The 22,182-nt window shown below is 45.6% G+C and overlaps 6 protein-coding genes across 9 annotated transcripts in view; 2 read left to right on the top strand and 4 right to left on the bottom strand.

Annotated features, from left to right (window-relative positions):
• LOC111064884 overlaps window positions 1–15,055 on the bottom strand; it is a 69,409-nt gene extending 54,354 nt beyond the window's left edge. For 2 of the 4 annotated variants that reach the window (XM_022352720.2, XM_022352719.2), the window contains exons 1-2: window positions 14,802–15,055; window positions 321–406 (exon numbers count right to left, since the gene is read on the bottom strand). Coding sequence is in view for 2 of the 4 variants with exons in the window: in XM_022352722.2 (XP_022208414.1) it covers window positions 8,404–8,897; window positions 8,962–9,457 (990 nt within the window). In the remaining 2 variants the exon portion in view is untranslated. Of the gene's footprint in view, window positions 1–320; window positions 407–7,770; window positions 8,898–8,961; window positions 9,468–9,532; window positions 9,638–14,801 lie in introns of those variants that run through there. The other 2 variants (XM_022352722.2, XM_022352721.2) reach the window with 2 other exon arrangements.
• Window positions 5,514–6,813, top strand: LOC111064881. The gene is made up of 2 exons (XM_022352715.2): window positions 5,514–6,076; window positions 6,146–6,813. The coding sequence occupies exons 1-2, from the start codon at window positions 5,587–5,589 to the stop codon at window positions 6,811–6,813; spliced, it is 1,158 nt and encodes a 385-aa protein (XP_022208407.2). The 5' UTR covers window positions 5,514–5,586.
• LOC111064882 lies at window positions 12,875–14,454 on the bottom strand. Its single transcript, XM_022352717.2, has 3 exons — window positions 13,995–14,454; window positions 13,475–13,931; window positions 12,875–13,412 (listed from the first exon to the last, which is right to left on the bottom strand). Exons 1-3 carry the CDS (start codon window positions 14,333–14,335, stop codon window positions 12,996–12,998), a joined length of 1,215 nt encoding a protein of 404 aa, XP_022208409.2. The 5' UTR covers window positions 14,336–14,454; the 3' UTR covers window positions 12,875–12,995.
• Window positions 15,056–15,484: 429 nt separating the features above from the next.
• On the bottom strand, window positions 15,485–18,605 carry LOC111064818 (ATR-interacting protein mus304). The gene is made up of 4 exons (XM_022352607.2): window positions 17,677–18,605; window positions 16,103–17,612; window positions 15,851–16,030; window positions 15,485–15,784 (listed from the first exon to the last, which is right to left on the bottom strand). The coding sequence occupies exons 1-4, from the start codon at window positions 18,304–18,306 to the stop codon at window positions 15,561–15,563; spliced, it is 2,544 nt and encodes an 847-aa protein (XP_022208299.2). The 5' UTR covers window positions 18,307–18,605; the 3' UTR covers window positions 15,485–15,560.
• Window positions 18,606–18,952: 347 nt separating this feature from the next.
• On the top strand, window positions 18,953–20,951 carry LOC111064819 (DNA-directed RNA polymerase III subunit RPC4). The gene is made up of 5 exons (XM_022352608.2): window positions 18,953–19,132; window positions 19,188–19,480; window positions 19,548–19,918; window positions 20,005–20,070; window positions 20,127–20,951. The coding sequence occupies exons 2-5, from the start codon at window positions 19,245–19,247 to the stop codon at window positions 20,711–20,713; spliced, it is 1,260 nt and encodes a 419-aa protein (XP_022208300.1). The 5' UTR covers window positions 18,953–19,132; window positions 19,188–19,244; the 3' UTR covers window positions 20,714–20,951.
• A 249-nt stretch (window positions 20,952–21,200) lies between these two features.
• Window positions 21,201–22,072, bottom strand: LOC111064820 (probable 28S ribosomal protein S26, mitochondrial). Its single transcript, XM_022352610.2, has 2 exons — window positions 21,787–22,072; window positions 21,201–21,722 (listed from the first exon to the last, which is right to left on the bottom strand). The coding sequence occupies exons 1-2, from the start codon at window positions 21,993–21,995 to the stop codon at window positions 21,254–21,256; spliced, it is 678 nt and encodes a 225-aa protein (XP_022208302.2). The 5' UTR covers window positions 21,996–22,072; the 3' UTR covers window positions 21,201–21,253.
• Between the last annotated feature and the right edge of the window lie 110 nt (window positions 22,073–22,182).

Genomic DNA, 22,182 nt, shown 5'->3' on the forward strand with positions numbered 1-22,182 from the left:
GCAACAAATAAAGTGGCCATGAACATAAAAACCAAGTTTGGATTTCGGTGCGATACGGGGGGTTCTGCACAACAAAACCAATTGAGGCAATCAATTAAAATTGACGAACGAAATTGAATCACGTGTTACAATTCTGTGGAGTTACATCGCGCTAGTATGTATATATGTGTGATTGGAAAGAGATTGAAGGAAGCAATAAAGTTCCCATTAAAATGGTTTCGTATAGGGTGTACAAAATGCTTAGATTCTCCACAATAAAGTACACTTAAACTTTAAATTAAGTGTAGCAAAGATTTTTAAAAATAATAAAAAAGACTTACCCTTTAAAATGTCAACTGCAAGATTCCGGAAAGGTTTCCAAATCGAAATGCAAAACAGAACCGTTTTGCTAATGTAATTAACCAGTCTGCAAAGAAAATGCACAACGAAAGGAAATTAGTAAGAAAAAACAGAGCAATGTAAAAAAATGCTAGAATATTAAGGAAAAAAAGGGGTAGAAGCAAAGCGAGGAAAGAAAATTACAAACTGTTGCTGCAAAATGTCAACCTAAACCTTTTATGCACCAAAAGACACAGGGGACCTCAGAGCAGCTGTCCTGCCCAGAAGAAGGTGGCTAATTACACTGCACAGCCAACAAAAACAAAAACAAACAAAAAATCAATCTGCGGGTGCCGAAACTTCAGATACTCTTTTTTTTTGTGCCATTAATATGATATAATATAGTAATACGATTTAAAGAAACAGAAATGCAGATAGAATGGAGTTTTGATATTTTTGCCTGCCACACGCGACGGCTGGCCAACTTCTGAGCAAAATTGCAATACCTCTTGCAAGAGTGTACAAGAGAAAAAATATAAAAAATTAAATGCAGTCCTGAGGGGGCGACTGCACGCTGGCCAAAATGGAGTTTGTTTTGCTGAAGACATTAAACAGAAGCCAACGCGGGGTATTCCAGGCACGTAACAGACACAAAAGAGTAATACGGAATTAATTAAACAAAAATTGCTTAAGAAATTGTATTTTATCTATATTATTGCAGCTCATGTAGATGGGGGGGCTTGGGCCCCCAGAGCACATCGAAGACTGTCAGCGACACATGAGGCAGAAGCGGCATCACCGGCAGCAGCCACAGAAAGACCAGTAAACATTTCCGCAAAGTTTCGTTTGCATAAAGTTTTGTTTTGTTCAAATAACATTAAACAAAACAAAAAAACAAAAATTGCTACATGGCAGCAGCCACTTAAATGTAACAGGCAAAAGTTCAAAACCCAAACTTTACCCCCCACACTTCACAGTACGGAATAGTGATGGGCGCGTGAAGGAATTTCACAGAATCCTTGCTTATACTTCATCTGCAAGGGATCTTTTTGCGTACGTAATAGCTTCCTTACTGGTAATTTCTTGTTTTAATTGAATTTTAAAAACCACTCATTTTAATCACACGTTTTATATTTTTAGGTTATGTAAATGGGCACCCATCCCGTGACACGTTGTTGTCCCTTGTTTCCAATAGCAACACTGTTGCGCTCTCATATCAAACATCTCCCATGTTCGTGTACTTCTGTGTGGGTCTGTGTATGTGTCTGTGGTCATGGTGGCGTAAGTCAAACAAACGAAAAGTTGTGCTCGCATAACTGCCTGAGGTGCCGCTCTCTCCCACACTCTCTCTCTCTCCCTCTCTATCTGGAAGTCCAGCAGTTATGCGTATGCTTAGGGTGACCCTGCCCTTTCTCCATTTGCTCAGTGCATTGTGTGGGAGAGCGCCCTGCTTGGGTGCATGCACTGTGATGTCATAGGGCTCTTCTTTGCGTCACCTTCCTGATATGAGCGAATTGCAATTCAAACTTTACAGTTAGTTGGAAAGAGCAAGACATTGTTGCTCTCTGCGGCTGCAGTGTGTGCAGGCGGAAAAAGCACCATACTCTGCGGTTAGAGGGAGATGGGAATGGCTTGAAAGAAGGCTTATCTGACTGAAAAATCTGCCTGTATCATATACCAAAGTTATCGCAGATAATTCATTGGTTTTCTCAAATGGATTTAAGCTTTACAAAGTAAAAGACTCGTTTCACCATAATAATACTATTACATTTGTAACGTAGCTAGCCATTTATTAATTCATAGAATTTAAGGAATTTAAGTGAAATATCATACCATCCACTTGAGGTGTATTCCACTGGAAATCATCGAATTAACCGCAAAGTGTTTCAGTTTTAAGCCTATTAGGCCGCTAAAGGACTTGCCTTTGAGGATGTACAAGATTAGGAACTTTGGCCATGCAATAATTGGGTATAAAACGAAAAAGAGTTGGCATTTTAATTACTCCAAAAGAGAAGACATTAAAAGGTAGAAATGAGTTAAAGTAACATCAAGTCAAACCCAAACCAAACCCATCTCCGGTATCAGAACAATGTGGTGGGGTAGAAGATAACAAATAAAGATACAAATAAAAATAAAAGAAATCCCAGAATCCGTCTGTCTGTCAGATTTCAAGCTCAACTAATGAGTGACCAAGCATAAACAGAAATGGGGGGAAAAAAAGAGAAGGAATTTCGACTTAAGTCCATTGCCATGGACGAGCACCTTGCCGAGGGGCCGCACCGTCGCCCACGGACAGACGGTTGAATGTCTCAAGTCAAGCGGGTCCCTCGGCCAACACTTATTTTAATGAGAAATTCTAATTTCACCAATAATACAAAAGCCCCACGACGACGACGACGACAGCAGCCAGAAAAAATGCGCACAGAAGAAAAACGAGAACAAATACTAGAGTGAAATGTGGCTAAAGATATTTTTGCTTTTCTTGGCAAAAGGAACTCTCGTCGAGCTCTGGGCTCTGATTGCTTTCTGCCACTCGTCCGTGACGAAAACAAAAGAGGCCAAAGTCACCCAAGTCTAAGTCTTTTCCCCTATCGAAAAATGGGGAAAACAGGAAAAAATACGAATTGCCTGCATAAAAATATCTTGAGTATTTGCTAGTAGTCTGCAATTAAATGGGGGGCTGGGGCTCCTGATGTGTCCTCTCTCTGTTTTTGGGGGGGAAATGGAGCTTAGCAATAATAATTACAGTAAGGTTGAGCCTGGGGGCCCATAACTGAAGTGTTGCCAGGGCAAAAGTTCTTGTGTTTCCAAAAGGATGGGCGAAGAAAAGGCGGAGATGAAGGTTTGTCAGTGTCAGTGCTGGGGATTGAAGGATGGAAAGCCGTAAGATTTTTGGAGAATTATATAAAATTGACAGTTGAGCTCTAAAAATATGTTGGAAAATGGTTTATTAAAGGTTTCAAAGAGTGGTGTCCACTCTGTGGAGAGAGAGCCCTTAACAGCTAAGCCACTCTGGGAGAGACAGAACCTCATGTGCCTTTTTGTACTCGTTAAGTGCCGGTTATAATCATTCCACACTTATTTTTAATACCCTTATTTCCATTTTCCAGAAACACATTCAAACCAAAATCGAAAATCAAATAAGACAAACCCAAAAGACAAAGCAAATACACCAATACCCATACCCAGGGGAATAATCGGACATAAATTTAACTAATATACAACACAAGAACAGAATTCGCATCGCAATGCATTACCCAACCTTAACGCATCCCTCCCCGTTTGGAATGTGTTCCGCAATAATCAAGCCAAGTCGAATTACAGTTACCAACAGAGCTACAGAGTTAAGGTAACGGTAACGCATGGCAATGTCCATAAAATGACACTGAGTGTCAGTTTCAATTAAACATGTTGACAGCTGTAAGGACAGGATAGGACAGAAGAGGGCAGGACCCGAACCCCAATCCCAACCAATCTCACAGAGAGAGAGATACTCGTACAATGAGCCAAGTCTTGGGGTCAGGCGGTGGTTGATTTTCCCGGCAACTCAAGGCAATTTCGATTTTAATACAGGAAATTCCTGGCATTGTCCTGCCTGCCCATAAAGAAAGTCAACGACGACAAGGAAGAATAAGTTAAAGGAGTCTGAAGGAACACTCTCATATGACAACTTTATCGGTCAGAAAGTAACACGAGTCTGCTCAGATTTTGAGCTCATGCTGTCCCCGTCTTAGGGAACATTTGGCATTTGCATTCCATGCATTCGACTTTGATTTTTGTGACAGAGAACCCAAGAAACTCATTGCAATTTTAAGTAATTTTATGTGTACGAGAAGTATTTGTTTTAATTTACATTCAAAATGAAAGATTCGATTCGATTTGATTTTCTTTTGGCAATTTTCTGCCCTGTCCGTCTATTGACAACTTGTCAAACATTCTAATATCCTGCATGCTGCTGCTGTACGCTGTACTCTGTACGGGATGGTGCTGTGTGCATCTGTGCGTGCGATGTCCTGGGCTGGGCTGGACGTGTGTGCACCTCCATGGGGGAATTTAGTTTAATTAAACTGCCCCGTGACGCACGCACAGGGACGGGCAAATACACAAAGATCTCACTGTTTGCATATTAATTTCCATGTAAATCTAATTGAAGTTGACATAAATTGGTAATATTTTTTGAATGCAAATATATCAGACAGCAAATTGAGGCAGGTGTAATGTAATAATGGAATGCATTGAATAAAAACTTTATATTTATTGATTACAAAAGTACGGTGGAGGGTATTTTGAGGGGAATGTCATGTTAACAGCCTCTGGGACTTATTCGCATTAGTACTTAGCATAAATCTATCTGTTAAGAATATTTAAAAGCCTTTGCCATGCACTTTTTGAAACATATGACTACTAAGACAGCTAATTTTTCACACTACAATCCAAGCAACATTACCAATCCATAGATATCATTGAATTTTAATTAATATTTTGATCAGATTTGCCTTGCCGGAAAGGCGGCCCTTCAACGGCGGCCCAACCTCACAAGCCTTGTGACACTTCATCAAGTCCAATCTCTCAGAGGCTTCCCTTTTTTTTTCCAAAGTTAAGAGGGTGGAAAATGGAAACCACTCGATGTCATTTTGACGCCATCGAGCGGTATTATTTGCCCAAAATATTAACGTAATGCCTTTGACAAATCAATCGAATCGGCAGAAGGCTGAGTGCCATTCGCATTCTTCGCACTCTCTCAATGGGCGATGGTCACACCTCGTGCCACAATTATTTGCACAAAAATGTGCGGGCCTCTGAAGAGAACAAAAACTTGTTGACGGTTCGGATCAAAGGCTTTAAAAAAATCATTCAGAAGTGGAATGTTTAAAGTCAACAAAAAAACACAATTTGAAATCAATTTTATGCAAAAATCACGCCATCAGATTTTAAACCACATTTCGTGTGTGCCACATGGCAACCCTTTTGGGTCCAGTACCATCCCGTCCCCCCATCCATTCATCCACCCACCGCATAATCAGGGCCAATTTATTGTGCATATTTTATTCCACGATGAAAGTTTTTTTCTTGAGTTTGGCAACACATGGTCTTGGCTCGACTTTCGAGAACAACCAGAAATTGACAAAAAGGTGAAGCAAATCAAGGCTGTTATGCTTTTTGAATCTGTTCTGTCAGAAGGCAGGCAAGATTGATTCAATTCTGTCACAGAACTCAAATCAACTACGGAGCTACAGTGAGAAGCAACAAAATAAATTCAGAATAAAAATGAATTCCGAACAGCAGCAATTGGTAGTGGTGCAGGAGGAGCACGAGGCGCCGCATTCCGCTTGTTGCAACCGCAACGGTTGCCTTGTGAGCGAGCTAAAGAAATTGGTCCTTTGGTGCGACTGGCGGCCCAGCCTTCTGGCTTTTGTTCTTCTACACATATTCATCGATTATGCAGCCATGAAATCAGTGATCTGTGCTGCGATCCTGTTGGCCTTGGCAGTGCTATCAATCAGCATGATCTATGGGCTATATTTGCGCAGCTGTGAAATTTACGAAGGAGGTCCCATTCAGGAATACCCAAACATTACGCTGTTTATTTGCCCTCAGTGGAGCGACAGGGTGACCAACTTCCTCAACAACTTTCTGGCCAAAATGCGATTGATTGCTAGTATGGAGCAGCCCTTAGAGGCCTTCAAATGGGTGAATATGTTCGTGACCGTATTTATTGTGGGATCTTCATTCGATGGCGTTACTCTGGCTAAAATCGGTGAGAGCTGTTGCTGCTGCATCTATGGTGCTGTATATCCTTTATCCTCATGGGTTTTTTGTGTCCTAGGTCTGTGCTTGCTTTTCGGCATACCCCCGATCTACGTGTGGAACCAGCAGCAAAAAGATCTTCAACTGGAAAAACTAAAACTGCTCGAAAAATTCCATAGATGTGGGAAAGCTGTGGGAGATTTGAACACCCAAGAGTCCTTTGTGCTGAACGATACCCTGGTGTCCCTTGAGCAGAACAACACCGAAGATTCGTTTGGGCTGAACGATAACCAAGAGACCATTTTGCTGAACGATACCCTAAATACCGAAGAGTCCTTTGGGCTGAACGATAACCAAGAGACCATTTTGCTGAACGATACCCTAAATACCGAAGAGTCCTTTGGGCTGAACGATAACCAAGAGACCATTGTGCTGAACGATACCCTAGAGACCGAAGAGTCCTTTGGTCTGAACGACAACCAAGAGACCTACGATATTCAAGAGTCCTTTGAGCCGAAGAACATCCAAGAGTCGACTGACCCGAAAAACACCACAGAGTCCTTGGACCCGAAGAACTGCCAAGAGTCCTTGGAGCCAAACGACACCAAAGAGTCCTTTGGGCTAAACCAGACCCAAGCGTCCATTGAACTAAACTCCACTGAGTTCTTTGATCCGAACACCACTGAGGAGTTCTTTGGGCCGAAGAACACCCACGAGTCCGTTGAGTCAAACAACGCCCAAGATTAGCTTGCGGAGACAGCCCAGAAAGACGACAAGGAGGCGACCAACCAATGAGTTTGACACAATTGCTTCATCGTGGGATGAAGCTTCCTATTTGTTAAGCCAGGACAAATCGGCTCTGGGGGCCACACAACATTTGATTAAACAATCATATTTCTGTAAAATGTAATCCAAATTAAATACAGATTTACTAGTCGATAATACCAAAGATCCAAATAATAATTATTTTATTACAAACGAGTAACGAGCAAAATCCAAAATCCAAAATTTTGCAATGAAGCCAAAATACTTGCAAGCATGAAATCTGCAAAATTTTAATCGGCTGTTTGTGTGCCGTAGCAAACAATTATGCTTCTTAAAAAATAATAGAAAAATGTATTTGTGATGCAAGGAACATACAAAAAAAAAACCTTCCTCCGAGTTCCCTAACCAACAAGGACCCCAAACTATCTTCATCCGCCATCGAAATACGAATAATAAAATTTCAAAAAATGTAACTTTCAGACGCCATAAATTCACTGCCTAAGTGTCGAAAACCTTTTCACACATCACTCAACTCCTTGGAGCACAGTATGCACTAGGAATAATATTTGGCGACACTGCGCTGTTACGGGCCAACAAATTTTCCGCCTCGTCTCCGACAGGACCCAAGGAAAGTCCCATAAAACTTTATTCAAGAGGGTGGGCCCACAATTTCATCGATTGCAGTATTCAAATCGTACGCAAAGATGACATTAAAAATTATATTGAAAGTGCCCGAAACGAAACCACACACCGACGACCATAAAAGCTGCTTGGTTTGAGGTAATTAGTTTTTTGGCTCATGTCTGTGCGGATCGTAAAAGATAACTATGGGTCGCCTGGTTACAGCCCCCTCCCCGAACCCACATCCACGTCCTCGAACACATCCATCCACTGCAGGGACATTAGCATTTAAGAGAATAAAAAAAAAAAAAATTGAGGATTTGTTTAGTTTTTATTGCTTCGCGTAAATGTCATAAAGAAAAGTGTTCTGTAACGAACGGAAAACGTTTTCAACAATCACATGAGGAATTTATCGGTTTTATGGCTAGAGGGAGAGCTGTTTAAGTAATTGCATTCGATTTGTTTGCCACGAAAATATAGGAAAGAGAGGAAACTTCTCTGCATAGAAGTTTATCCTTGCATTCCCATAAGCAATTCATGTATAAAATATGTCTTACATACATACATTTGAAGTTCTTATACATACATAATTAACTTAGGCACCTAAAATACAGATCACTTCTTCCTGAAGATCCAAAACATTGAAAGAAAAGCAAACCAAAACATATTACTCTTAAAAATTACAACGTATTAAAAACAAACAAAACAAAACAAATAATAATAATTCGAATCGTAAGATTATTCTCAGTGAATTATCGTTCACTAACTGCTTATTTTCTAGTTTTATTCTTATGTGTCTCAAGTTTTGGGACAGCGTGTATGGAGAGGAGAGAAACGGAGTAGGGAGAACCAATGCCCATCATGGTCCTTTGTATCTGAGAGTTATTGAGAGTCGAGTGACCAGAAAACAAACAGATGACATAGATGATAGACATGAAAGAAATACCTAGATTACATTTCAGTAATCATAGACCGTTGAAGTCCTCTTAGCTGTTTACATTGTATTGTCCTATGAACGCGTGTATACCCAAATTCAGAAGATAGGTGAACCCTCATCCGAAAAATGCCATCACCTGCATAATTCATGTAACCTGTCATTACATGGAGACGCTTCAAAGTAGTGGCATGTTTTAGTATGAAACCCAACAATCGCTCTTTAGTCGGATACATCGATCTTTCGATATGGAACGATAACAGTTTGGGAAAATATGGTTTCTTAAAGTTGAGATCGCATTGTATCAGTGTAAGCTCCTCCAGGAGTGGTTCCTGTAGTTTCCTGTTTAGGAACACAATCCTATTTATAACTGTCAGACGGCGCAGGTTTTTTAGCCTCAATAGCAGATCAGAAATATCGAAGCGCCACTTTGGCACTGAATCATATGGAAAGTAATCGCCGACAGTCAGTTCTTCCAAGTGCACAAAGCCCTTAATCTTGTTTTTAATCACTGAAAGGCAAAAGAATGAATGATTACTAGGAGTATTATGATTGGTAATGTTTGGAATACTCACGAGAATGGCCAGGGAAGTTGTGCAGCTGCAAACGCTTAATGTTTGGAATAGATTCGAGCATGGAGATGGCCTCATGAATACCCGATCTATGGTTACTACAATTCATCACCAATTCAACGGATTTCAGCGTTGCATTTCTTTCCAAAAATAATTTGATTGCCTTGCAATTATATTCGCTGGTCGTAAAGCTAATGGTTTCCAAATTGATACAATATCGTTCCACAGCGGGCAACAAATATTCAACATCAGCGGTGTTGTCAAATGTTATATGGATCATTGTGGAACCGCACAGCTTTACAAGAATTAATAGATTCACATATAGTTCACATTGGTTGAACACAAACGATGTGAATTTATGGCGATAATGCTCAGCCACGACATCGCAGAACCTCGGATGGAGACAGGCCAACTGCATTTGATCGCCAAATTTAAGCATTTTGAATATCCGATGTAGGATGTCGAAGGGCATGTCTTGCAGTTTCTTTGGTTCTTCCATTTTGAAATATCTTAAAGCAAATGTATAAAGAGATTTTAAAGCGGGCTGCATAAATCATAAAGTATTTATTCTTACCATCAGTTTTGGCCGATAACTAGCTCGATTCAAGCCATCTATAGTTTATTCGGATGTAAATTTCCTATATTTTCATTCTGCAGCGGTTTAAATTGGATAAATATTCTGAAAATCGTGTGGATAATGGTTGTAATTTGATGCTCTAGCCTTCCCATGACCATCCCTCAATCAATGTAAATGATGCCCAATAAATAATTTGACACAGACAATAGCGAACAAAAGGACATACTTTGTCGCAAGTCAAGTTGCCGTACAGAATTTACATATGAATACTGAGACTATCCGTAAGATTTAATCACGAATAGCACCCGCATTCCCACCCAGAAAGAAACGAACGGTGCACGGTGTCTGGGGGTGGGTGCACACACACACACACACACACACACACATGTATGTGATTAGGGTTTTGTGGGGTTGTGTGGCCAATGACTAATGATCCTTCCATTTATCCTCCAGATGATTTTTGCGAAAAGTGTTAATGTTTGAGGACCACGGACCGCACTGCTTCCACACTGGGCTGCCATGTGTGCATAATTACTTGGATTGCTTGGAAAAGCTTTTGTCATCATTTCTAAATTTATTTAAATTTCGTTCAGACACACAACAGATACACAACGTGTTGATAAATGAGCCGCACAGCACACCGCTGACGAGTGGCAGAAAAGCCTCGACTAAATGAAAAATTATCGCAATTTCAGTGTGTATTTTTGAGCTTTTCTTTTTCACAATTAATGGGGGATGCGTGGATGCAGATACTGGCTGATAATTATTAGGGATTTGCATATGTAATTTTCCACTTAAGCACCAGTGGAGAGCAGCCAGTCATTGAGCACAGAAAGTCATGCCATATGGGAGAAGGTTTACATGCTTCAGACCAGAGCTCTACCTTTAATTAGTTCTGTAGATAATGCCTGAGGTTGGTTTTTAAAACGATTGAGTATACTCGTTTGATGATGATTGAGCATCTCAAAAACGATTCATTTGGGATTTAAATGTCTTCAGAACTCGTGAAAAATATATTCTATATTTTATTTATACATTCGAAGAACTCTATCTATATTGGTTTATTTCTTGCTCTAACGATTCGCATCATCGAATTTCCACATTAAACTCAATCACAATTTGTCCCAAAACAATTGACCTAATCCCAGTAAATCCTTTTAATGTGTCTAATTGAAAAGGCCAACCATTAAGCTCAAATAAAACAGCAAAATAAGAGAAGCCTAACCAGGGAAGACTAAGGGGAGGGCAGGGAAAACCAAACCCCCCAGCAAGCAGCACAGATTTAGCCAAACGAAAGATTTATGGTGTGCCAAGAAAAACATTTGTGTTTATATATCGGTTTTAGTCGGCATTCCAGCAGCTGCTGGGGCGGAGATATGTGGAGTTTTGCGGCAAAGGATGTGCCGAAAGTTCATTAATTATGATTGGAGACAGTTGTACAATTAATAAACGAAGCAAGCCAAAGCAAGCCAAAGCAAGCCAAAGCAAGCCAAAGCAAACCGAAAGCGAAGCGACGACTCCTCCGGTCCGGATTATGGTGGAACTTTTGGCTGCAGAAATGGAGGAAGTTCTGTAGCGGAAGCAGAGTGTTTCGCTTTTGGGATTTTTCTCTCTATTTGCTTGGGGAGATTATGATCGGACTTTGATTTATGGTTGCATGTGTAAATTTATTGCTTTTAATTGTATGCCCCAGTGGCAGCGAGTGAACCCTCCATGGCTTCCAGTAGTTTCGCCGGCTAATTGATAAAAGTTCAAGCCAGAAATACTAGTGCTGGAATGGATATGGATAGATTTAATCGCAGCAGAGATCCTTCCCTCTGGGGGGGGGATTCCTTGAGCACCGAAAATCTTACAGATCAGGTGTTTGCTCAACGCAACCCCAAGGCGAAGACCAAGCCCAGCTCCTCCCAAGACACAATCCACACAAATCGTTTCAACTGTCGCTCAATTACCACTCCCAAACTCCCAGCCCGTTGGCCTATCCCATGGGTAATTGTAAACCTTAATTAACATTTGAAAACAAACACGAAACGGAGCAAAACCAAACAGAAACAGAAATCCATGCGATGGTGGGGCAGGTCAAAAGAAAACCCATAAATCAATTTTGAAATGCATTAAGGCAAACTCCCCAAATACCTGTCTCCCTGGAACTGGCACTGCATTTGTTTGCACTTTGAAAGAGAGAAGATGCGCAAGGAAAAGGAAATGGGGCTGCCAAGCAAAGTGAATGCAATGTTGCAATGTGTCTGAGGGTGCCGGTGCCGGTGGCCCCAACCCATACCCAGATCATCGTCACCTTCCAATTAATGCGTAGAGGCTGGCTTCTTGCTTTCATCTGGGGTTGCATTTACTTAACGCCTCGCCTCAGCACTTAACTTCCGTTTCCTGTTACATCCTGCCACTGTCTGTATCCGGAAAGAGGTTGGGCAGACTCCGATGCCGAGTCCGAGTCTCAGTCAACGTTTGAGGCATTTGCAACTAATTGAAAGTGCAATACGATGCTGCAGAATGCAATTAATGCCTTCAAGCAGTGCAGGCAGTAACCTCCCTCCACCCACTAGACCAAGTCTCAGTGCCAAAATGTCTGCCATTGCAATGTGAGGAACAAAAAACCCTTGTCCAAAAAGGAAGCAAACATTTCGGAGCTTAAAGGGAAGTCATTTTTGAGAGGAGGATCTGCAAAGAGTTCAAGGAAGGTATAAAAAATCCAAACTAAATCTCGGCTCATGGTTCAAATAAGGAATAAACGCATGATGGAAGCTTTCTATGGGATTGGATGGGACTGGATACTGCAGAGCAAAAACAATAAATTGCTTTCTAAACACTTGCAAGGAGTACAAGTTATCCCAAGTAGCATTGGCGTCAAATGCACTTTCTGGCTCCCACGCTCCGCTCCGCCTCGACTCGACTCGACGCTCCTCGATGCGCTTCGCCTGCGTTTTGGCATCGGCTTGGCTTACACTTGGCAGCTGACAAGTTTCTAAGAACAACTGCAAAGCGATTTGCATATTTAGTGGAGGCAGTCGGGGAACAGAGCTACAACTTTATCGCACTCAATGCAGCCATGCATTTTGCATCACACACGTAAATCTTGGCCCCTACCATCACCCCTCGAAACTTTTGGCAGACAACGAAATTTATTTCTAAACACAAGTAACACTTGAGTGGAGGCACAGGCAGCTAACTGGAGCTGAGGAAGCTGAAGGGAATGAGTACAGTGGAGTGGAGTGCCTGTCCCTAATGAATCGATAAAGGTAATAGTATTTCCATTTAAATATACATATATACGTATATGTATATACCTGTAGGAACCCCTAAATGATTTCATACTCGTCTACAATCAGTGGAAAATGTACATTAAAACGTGAAGAAACATTTAAGAACAGAATTACTCTAAAATACATTACAGAAACCTACAGAATACTATACGTAATCCATAATACATTTACAGCACCATTTTCTAGGGCATTTCCAGTATTCCCTGCTGCTCGAATGTCAGCAGTGCAGCCTTGACCGTCTGACGCACTCGCTCGCTGGCAAACAGCTGGCGACGCTTCATTTCCATGGCCTGTGGATTCGCAAAGGTGTGGACATTGAAGTCGGCACTGGCCTCGGCGGAGGCGCAACAGATGGGCAGCTCACAGGCAACGGCATAGTAGCCATAGTACAAGCAGCGCTGCATCTCGTCCATTAACTGGCCAAAGGTGGGCAGATAGCCGCAATAGCCGCCCAGGTTGAGGGTATCGGTGAGGCTGTGGTAATAGTGCTGCAGCAGTGCATCCTGCTGGTGGAGCAGCACCTCCAATTGCAGGCTGGTGTAGAAAAAGAACTGCAGATCGATGGCCGGGCTGCCCAGGAAACAGTTCTGAAAGTCCACCTATGGGAAATGGGAATTCTAGGGATTATTTTGTTGGCTCATTTAAGGGCCATTCTACTCACGAGTATTGCGTTGCCATTGCTTCGATCGAGCATCATGTTGTTCACCCACAGATCGCCATGAACAATCGCATTGAAGGCAGAGTTCTTGGGATCGACCACGGACATTATTCGCTCCGAGTATCCATCTGGTAGCTGAGCCTTCATTTTGTGAGCTATCTGCGGCAGCTCCTGGGCAAACACATCGGCCACGTATTCGGTTCCACCGAGCACAATGACCTGGGCAAAGGGATCCGACAGTCCACTGGCATAATGTGAGGGCGAAAGTCTAGCCACAAGGTCGGGTTGTTGCTGGCACAGGATCATCGAGGCGCCATGAAACTGGGCCATCTTTCGCAGACACATCTGCGCATCCTCCCGACACAGACCCCGAAAGCGATCCATTGAGGCATAGCCCAGGGCGCCAAGATCCTCCAGTACGTACACCTCCTTGCCGTTGGCTGCCTCGGCCAAGAGGCAACTGAAGCAAACAATCAAAAGTATACAGAGCATTCACAGCATAGGATATGGCAGTATTACTCACTCAGCGCTCAGCTTGTGCTCGCCCAGACTGGGTGGCGCTCTCTCCAGTATGGCACCCATGGCTGGCAGCAGCTCCTCGAACATGGTCTTCTCGTTGGTACCCAGCTCCGCCACGACGGGCAGCAAATCCTTGAGGATGTAGCGACCCGTCTCCAAGGGGGCGGCGGCTGACTTGCGAAATTCCACTACCACGCGGTAGATGACGCTGCAAAAGTTCTCCCCATTTTGGCTTAGAACCTCGATGCGAAAGTTTTCCACGCGCAGATCTGTGCTTTGGTAAGCTTTGGCCAGAGCTTTCTGGAAATATTCCGCGCTGTATTCTGGCTTCTGTTGAGGTTCCATGGCCCCATCCGTTTCTGGCAAACTGCTCCACTCGACTGACACACACTGGCACCACCACTCGCGTTACGAAAGTTACCGCGTAATTTTCCCCCTCCTACATATGTTTGCGGCCGCTTATCAACGATCCCCGATCCCCCACACCACTTAGTAAGCCTAATAAAAGCGACATTTTGAGTGAAAAATAGCCTATGAATGGGTGGAGAGCTTCCAAGACCAAGGGGCAACAAGTGGCAAGGGGAAAGAGCGGAATAATTGGGTCAAATCAGCCAAGGGTTGTGGGCATTCCATTTATTAGAGCACAGCACGTGAAATTGCCCATAAACTCAATTACTGGCCACGAAACAGGCCCCACGCAAACGAACAACTTGTTGATTTCAACTACAACCCAAAAGTGCTTGCTTTGCACGTTCCCTCAATGCCATGCATGACGCCCAGTAGAAACATTTGTTTGTTTACATCAACTAACCTTTTGTGGACGCCGCAACAGGGGAAGCGAAGCCACTCTCGGGCACTATCTTACGAGCTTACGAAAAGTACTTCTCTTGAATCACTTTTCACACACAATACGTCACGGGCAACGACCCGATAAGGAAAAGCACTATATACACTAATATAGTATGTTTATCAGCGTAATTTAATAATTATAAACACGTAGAGGCGTCAAACCAAAGAGGGCACTATCGATTGGAGATTGGATTGCGAAATTTACCGGCGTCCCGTCAGTGTGACCGCGTACTTATTCATGACGAAATATACCGAAATATACCTTCTCATATTCAAAATATACTGTAAATGGGCTGGTGCTAATCGTTGCCTGACCTGCATTTTGGGATTTTGATATTCGGATTAATATTACAAGATAGTTAGGACTCTCAGACCTGAAAATATAATTTTATACGATTGATTAATCAATTTTCCACAAGATTGGCTAGTTTTTAAGACTAGCTTTAAATGGATTTCTTAAAAAATAAGGTTCAAGCTAAAAAGGTCAAATCGATTGAGGGACTGGCTTCCGCGTCAGCACAGATCTGTAAATATATCGGAACGAGCTTATCGATAGTTAAGCGCCAAGATTTGAAATATTCAAAAACATTTATAGAATTCGGAGTTTCACGCCGCCTGAGCCTGATCAAAAGAGAGTTACTGCTGGAGCTAGTACAGCTCTAATTGATATATTAGGACTATCCATTACAATACAATAACTTACAAACTAAATAAATACAGACTATTCAAATGTGTAATCCACTCGCTTGAGGCCGCCAAAGAAGTCGGTTTCGAGGAGTTTAGACGCATCAAGAGCATTCGGAGCGACGTTTTCGGTACGGGCATCCGCATCGTTGATAATGCGTGTCCACTCGGCCAGATCGTTGCTCGGATTGCTGTGATTCGCCTCCTGGTGCAGCGGCTTGAGCATGAAATGGGATTTCTCCAGCTGACTTAGCAAGCGCACTGCAATCGAACAGCAACAAATAATGGAATCAACCGCAAGAGCGACTTCTGCAGCGTAGTACTTACAATGTATGGGCTGGAATCCGAGCAGCGTCGAATGCTCGCTCCACCAGTTGCAGATGAGGCTGAGATAGTGTTTCGTTGTCTCCTCGGAGTCACGGAACAGGCAGGTCAGGTAGTACTCATGAAAGATCAGTGTCAGCAGGTGCACCGCTATACGAGACATTGCCCCCACTTGCTCGGTACCTGTAGAACACACACACACACACAGGAAATTCAATCTAATCTGAATCTCTAGCAACAGCAGAGTGCATTTACCTGCTTTCCTCTGATGCAGCATCCACTGATGCATCATCTGGAAGACAAGCGTGACCACGCTGAGGCAGAGCTTCACATAGCACTCGCAATTGGTGCGGGAGGAGCCAGAGTTGGAGTTGGAGTTTGAGTTTGAGTCTGAGGCAGTCAGCGTGCAGGATCCATTTGAGGCCGAGCCATGCACCGCTGCTGTGGAGCTGCTGCTCAGCTTGTTGGCCAGTGTTTCCTCGTTGGCTTCCGCCTCCTCGTCTTCGGCAAAGTACGGCAGCATTTCCAGTATAAAGTGGGGCGGATTCTTGAAGCACTCGAAGGCGAAGCGCACATGGTTGCCGCCAATGGATAGCAGCAGCTGGAAATGGGACGCCTGCAGCGCGGTCTCGCTGAAGAAGCACAGCTCCAGAAGGCCCGCGTAGACCTGCAGCAGGCAGGAGCTGGGTCCGAACCGATAGACGGAGCGCACACGGTCCGAGATGAAGCAGCTCCTTGGACTGTTAACGCACAGACGCGCCAGCAGCGGCGGCCGCTGGAGGCAGGCCAGCAGGCAGGCGCTCAGTTCGCCAAAGACCCAGGGACTGGGCCGGGTGAAGACCAGCTGCTTGAGCAGCTCAACCAAAAGCTCTTCCACGCGCTCCTCCTCGTGCTGCTGCTCCCGCAGGAGGCTGTGCAGCAGCGAGGCTGTGGCCTCGAGCAGACCAAAGTGCTCGCTGACCTCGTAGGAGAAGCCCAGCTTGACAATCGCATCGATGGCCAGCTCCAGCAGCCAGAGATCGTTGTGCCGCTGCCTGAGCAGGGCCCGTGCAATCTTGCCCTGCTGCCTGCAGATCAGCGCCAATGTGGCCATGTAGCGACGCAGGATCATTGCCCGCTCCTTGGCGTACAGAGCCCCAGGCTGGGAGAGGGAGTGGACGCTGGCGCTGTGATGCGAGTGCAGCATATAGGGATTGTGGGGATACAACATGCAGTTGTGGGGGAACTGCAGGCTCTGGGCATACGAGGCGAACTCCGAGAACACCTTGCACACAGAGGAGACGATGCGCTGGACGAGGCTGTCCACAGATTCCGGCTGCGATTGCAGCTGCGCGTAGCTGAGAAGCAGCTGCTTGAGCTCCACCTCGAACAGAGTACCCTGCTTCTTGCCCTGCTGCTCGTTGTACTCGTAGACGCTGGCATTGTTCGCCCGCAGCCTGGGCACGGCCTGGTGGATATTCAGTTTGTGGAGGCGCAGCAGAGTGCGCTGCACCGCGGGATTGGGGGCGGCCGGCAGCGTACTGATGCTCATGTTCATGTTCATGGTCCTATCGTGTGCATTGCGGGCCTGCTGCTGGATCCTCAGCTTGGTGTTCTCGGCGTTTTTTATCTTTAGCTCGATATCCTTTGCCGCGATCTGCTTGACCGCCTCGGCCACCTTCTTGTTGCAGTCCCTGTTGGTCTCGTCGGCCAGCGCCATCTTCTCCATTTTGCTGGCCTGCAGCTGCTGGCGCACATACCTCAGCTCGTCCCGCAGCAGACTGACCTGCCAATACGCCATGATGCTTGATGATGTGGATGCCCAGGATTACGTACGCGCCTGTACTCACCTCTCCCGACTTGAGCTCCGTGCGCTCGTTGCTGTCGCCCAGATCGTGTTGCAGCTTGGAATTGTCCTTCTTCAGGGCTTCGATGCGATCCAGTAGGAACTTTATCTGGTGCTCTTGCTGACGCGATTGGGTCGCCGTAGTCTGTGTCATCGTCTGCTGTATGGTGATGCTTTTCGTCGTCGTTTTTTGGGTCGTGCCAACTGTTGGCAGTGGCGGGGGCTCGGGCCGTGGCACATCATCTGTGAGGGCCACGGCCAGGAATTCGAACTCATCATCGTCCCCGAATATGGCATCCATGTCGATGCTCGAAGTCTTCTGCTTCGGCGGCGCTGCGGGTGGAAACATCTGCTGGGTGCTGGTGGTGCCTCGCAGCGGCGCAAACTCGCTGAATGTGACGTCGCCAGCCGCCACGTTCGTTGCGTCCGCCTTGCGCTTGGCCTCCGCCTCAATCTCGGCTTCCGCCAGCTGGGTGGCCATCAGGATGACATCGTCGTCGTCGTCCCAATGGTCCCAGTCGATTATGCTGCGTGGTGGACTGGGCCGGGACGATGACCGGGCAACGCTCACATCGAGACGCGGCTTTTTGGCTCTCGCGATATCCTTCATGGCCCCGAAGCGCTTAGAAGCCATGTTCTCGTTTATTGTTTAATATGTCCCGCTTTTTGGTTACATTTCGTTTTTGTTTTGAAAAACTACGACAACGTTCTAGAGTTAACACCCACATGACCCATCATTAAAACCGCTCTATTTAGGTAGATGAAAAACTTAAGGAAACCACGGAAATACATTTATTTTGTAAATTCTCCTTGTAGATGCATAGATATAATCCATTATCTTTGCCTACAAAATTGTCAAGAAAATATGCACCTGAACTGGGCTGAAATTCTTCAAGTTCTATCACTTTCGTGGACGGGTGCAAAATGGGTTAATCGCTCGTTTTTGTTCCTGATATTTTCTCGATTTTGATGTTCACTTTTGAATTATTGGCTAGCTAGGACTCTCAGCACCGAATATTTCATTTCATCCAATAAATGAATAAATTTCCTCCAAGATTGTCTACTTTTAACTACTCCCTTGTTTGTTTATAAAGGAATAGCATTTTATCAAACATTTCTACAGAATACATTTTTTTACATGTTACGGTAACTACTCTACATGATTTCTACATGCTGTCGGTTAGCAAGGTGTGTGACCCAGAGAGGGACCAAATCGAACATAACAATCTGGTTCAGGCGGAATAAAACTTTGATTGATAACAATCAAACTGAATATCAAAATCAATATCTAAAAGGATCATTTACACACAGTATTATTTTCCGCGTTTCTAGGTGGTTCAACTGTTCAAATAGAGCGGCGTTGAGTGGGTTAAGTTCGTTTTTTCCGCATTATATTTACGGTATATTTTGACAATGAGAAGGTATATTTTGGTATATTGCCAAGAGTCTGCAAAAACGTGGTACGCATCGCTGTAATTATTATTAATATAAAATACACAGACGACGCCGACAAAGGTTTTAAGAGGGTCCATTGTTGCATTGCGAAAGGGTCGCGGGCGCACATGGGACGCCATGCCAGCTAAGCGAATGACCGCCACAACAGCAGCAACAACGAGGCCACCCCCACCGCCAGTCGCTGGTGTCAGCAGCCACAACAGCACCAGTGGAGGAGGCGCGGCACGTCCCCTAGAGATGCTCAACGGCATGACCCGCCTGACCCCGGCCAGAGACCTCACCCTGGGCGGACGTGGGGCGGGCAACAAAAAGGTCTTTGCCCCCAACTTGAACGCAGTGCGGAACAAGAACGTGTGAGTAGACTGCTTTGCTGCCTTGGATATCCCCCCAGTGACTATATTGTCTTCTTGTGCATCTCAGAAATGTGAAAACATCCAAGGACTTCACGCAGGCGCGCGGCGGTAAGCGCGGTGGCCGCGGCACTGCGTCGGGAGCAACACGTGGTCGTGGCGGCAATTCCACGCTTATCCAGACCACGGGCCTGTTCTCGGAGGGCGCTGGAGTTGCACAGCTGCGAAGGTCCACGGGCAATGGCACGGCATATGCGCGGGCGAGTGAGGAGCAGGCGGTGGCCCGGAAACGCACCGACCGCAAGGACGACAAGGCCCAGGCGCTTCGGGTGAGGGCACTGCTGGGCGAATCCGATGCCAGCGAGTGCGACGCATCCGACGCCAGTGATACCGAGGCTGATAAGACTGAGCTGGCCCTCAAGCCGATCCTGCTGAGGGAAGGTAAGTCTGGGCTGTCCCTGCTTCGTCCATGACTTCATGCTAATCCCCTCCTCGTCATGTCCAACACACGACATTCCATTCCCCAGGCCTGTGGCTCACCCAGAAACCCATTGTGAAGCAAGAAGATGCTAGCCTAGGCTCGAATCAGCAAGGTAACCGGCCGTACTCAAGAACTTTTAGTGGCTAATGCCGTTCGCTTGCCTTGCAGACCCGCTCGCCGTGGCACAGCACTTGCAGCATCTCCATGTGACCGCCCAGACGGCAGAGATGGAGGAGCCACCGCCCCAGTATGGCCGATATCCGCGCAGCATCGGCGGATTTCTCGATGCACCCCAATCGCAGATATTTCTGATGCAGCTGCCCGATGTCCTGCCCTGCGTGAGCGATGAGGCGGAGGAAGGCTCTAGGGAAGCACCCAAAAAGGAGGAAGCCTCAGCCGCCTCTGAGACTGAGCCCAAGAGTCCCGCAGCTCCAGCCTCGACGGGTGCGCCCAGGCCAAGTGTGCTCAGGCAGCTGGAGGAGGGCCAAATCGGAAAGATCCTCAGGTATCGATCCGGACGAGTCAAGCTGCTGCTGGGCGACACGCGCTTCGACCTGGACATGGGCCTGGACTCGGGCTTCCTGCAGGAGCTCATGTCGGTGACCGCCAATCGCGAACAGCGCAGCGGCAACATGATCAACCTAGGCCCCATCCAGGCCAAGATCAAGGCCACCCCCGACTGGGTGCATCTCTTCGAGCAGCAGGAGGCATCCAAGCGCAGTGCCAGCACATCCATGAGGCCCCCGACCGCGTAGCATTGCTGTGGCGGATGATCGATCTTCTGTTCCTCGCTTTCCCCTCGGCTATCTTCCTGTTTATCCCTTTTAGTAGATTATTATGTAATAATATGTATATAGGCCGTGCCTCAGTCTTAAGTTAATCTAAACCCCTTAGTTGTGCATAAAAGGTAACTATATTGAGATTTTGATTGTGAAAATGAATGCAATTTCTGTGGGAGGAGTTCCGCTGTTCGGCTACAGAGCTGTAAAGCAGTGCAGAATAGAATCGCACCGGAAACCTTTAACGTGATCAATTATGGAATTTATATTAATGTTGGGGATTTCCAAGGAAAAACTATCCTTTAGTTCTGCGCGTTTTGAATTAAAAAGAAATTAATTAAGAGAATTGCTGTCATATAGAGAATCTTTCCGTGATCCAAAACCAACGCTCCTACAATTATAATTTCATCGATCAAATGTGAAGTTTTGTATAGTGGATAGGGGTATTAAATTTAAGCAAATATTTGGCTAAAAATCCTGATCTTTTTAATGTAACAAGAAACTAAGACAAGGGGGCTAATTACTCAAGGCCTTCTGGTCGGGCTGTGGGGCTTCATCCGGTATCTGCGAGCTGATGCGTCCCTGGTAGAGGTTGCCGGCCATGTCGATGGCGAAATTGGGATCCACGGGATTGGCCAGCGCCGTTTCGATGGCCGCATTGAGGCCCTCCCGCGTAATGTATGTCTTGGAGCGCTCGATCTCGCGTAGAACCGCCTCGTTGGCTCTCTCCCGACGTTCCTCGTCACGCAGCTGGCGAGCTTCTAGTCGCTCCTGGACGTAGGCAACCTTCTCGTCGCGCTCCCTGGCCAGGCGCTGTTCCCGCTCCTGGGCAATTGTTGCGTTCCATTGCGAGTTGGCGGCCACCAAGGCCTGGTACTCGGCCTCTTCCTGCTCGGGTGTGAGCACTATGTGGTCCACCGTGGAGGTTTCCGCGTGCCGTACGACCTCCTCGCGCAGGAACTGGCGCACCGACCGCAGCTGGGTTCTGCAAGGGGGAGAATGGCTGTTAGTGGCTCCACGGAGACGGGGACTGGCTGTGGGACACCCACTTGTACTGGTTGTGCAGGCGCATCAGCTCGGTGCGCTCATCCTCCGTCTGCTTCGTGCGCTCGGGCACACGGAACATTTTGCTCTTTGCCACCGGCAGCCAGCGCGGCTTCCGGCGCCAGCGCACAAACTCTAGGGCAAAACCGTTGCTGCCCGTCTTGGCGGCGGGCAGGGTGGACTGCGTCAGCAATTGGCAGCCAGCACGCAGCATATTTTTCCCGATTTAATTAACAAATTCTTAAATTTGTAACTTGGTTGTGCAATTTGGGGTGACCGTGACGATAAAAAATACCATCCGGCCAAAAAATAAATACCATTAAATACCATTTCAGTTTCGGGATATACCATTTAAATACCATAAATTTAAAACATTAATTTAAAGTGTTTTGTCTATTTAA

Source organism: Drosophila obscura, unplaced genomic scaffold (genome assembly GCF_018151105.1).
Source record: "Drosophila obscura isolate BZ-5 IFL unplaced genomic scaffold, ASM1815110v1 contig_208, whole genome shotgun sequence".
NCBI lineage: Eukaryota > Metazoa > Arthropoda > Insecta > Diptera > Drosophilidae > Drosophila > Drosophila obscura.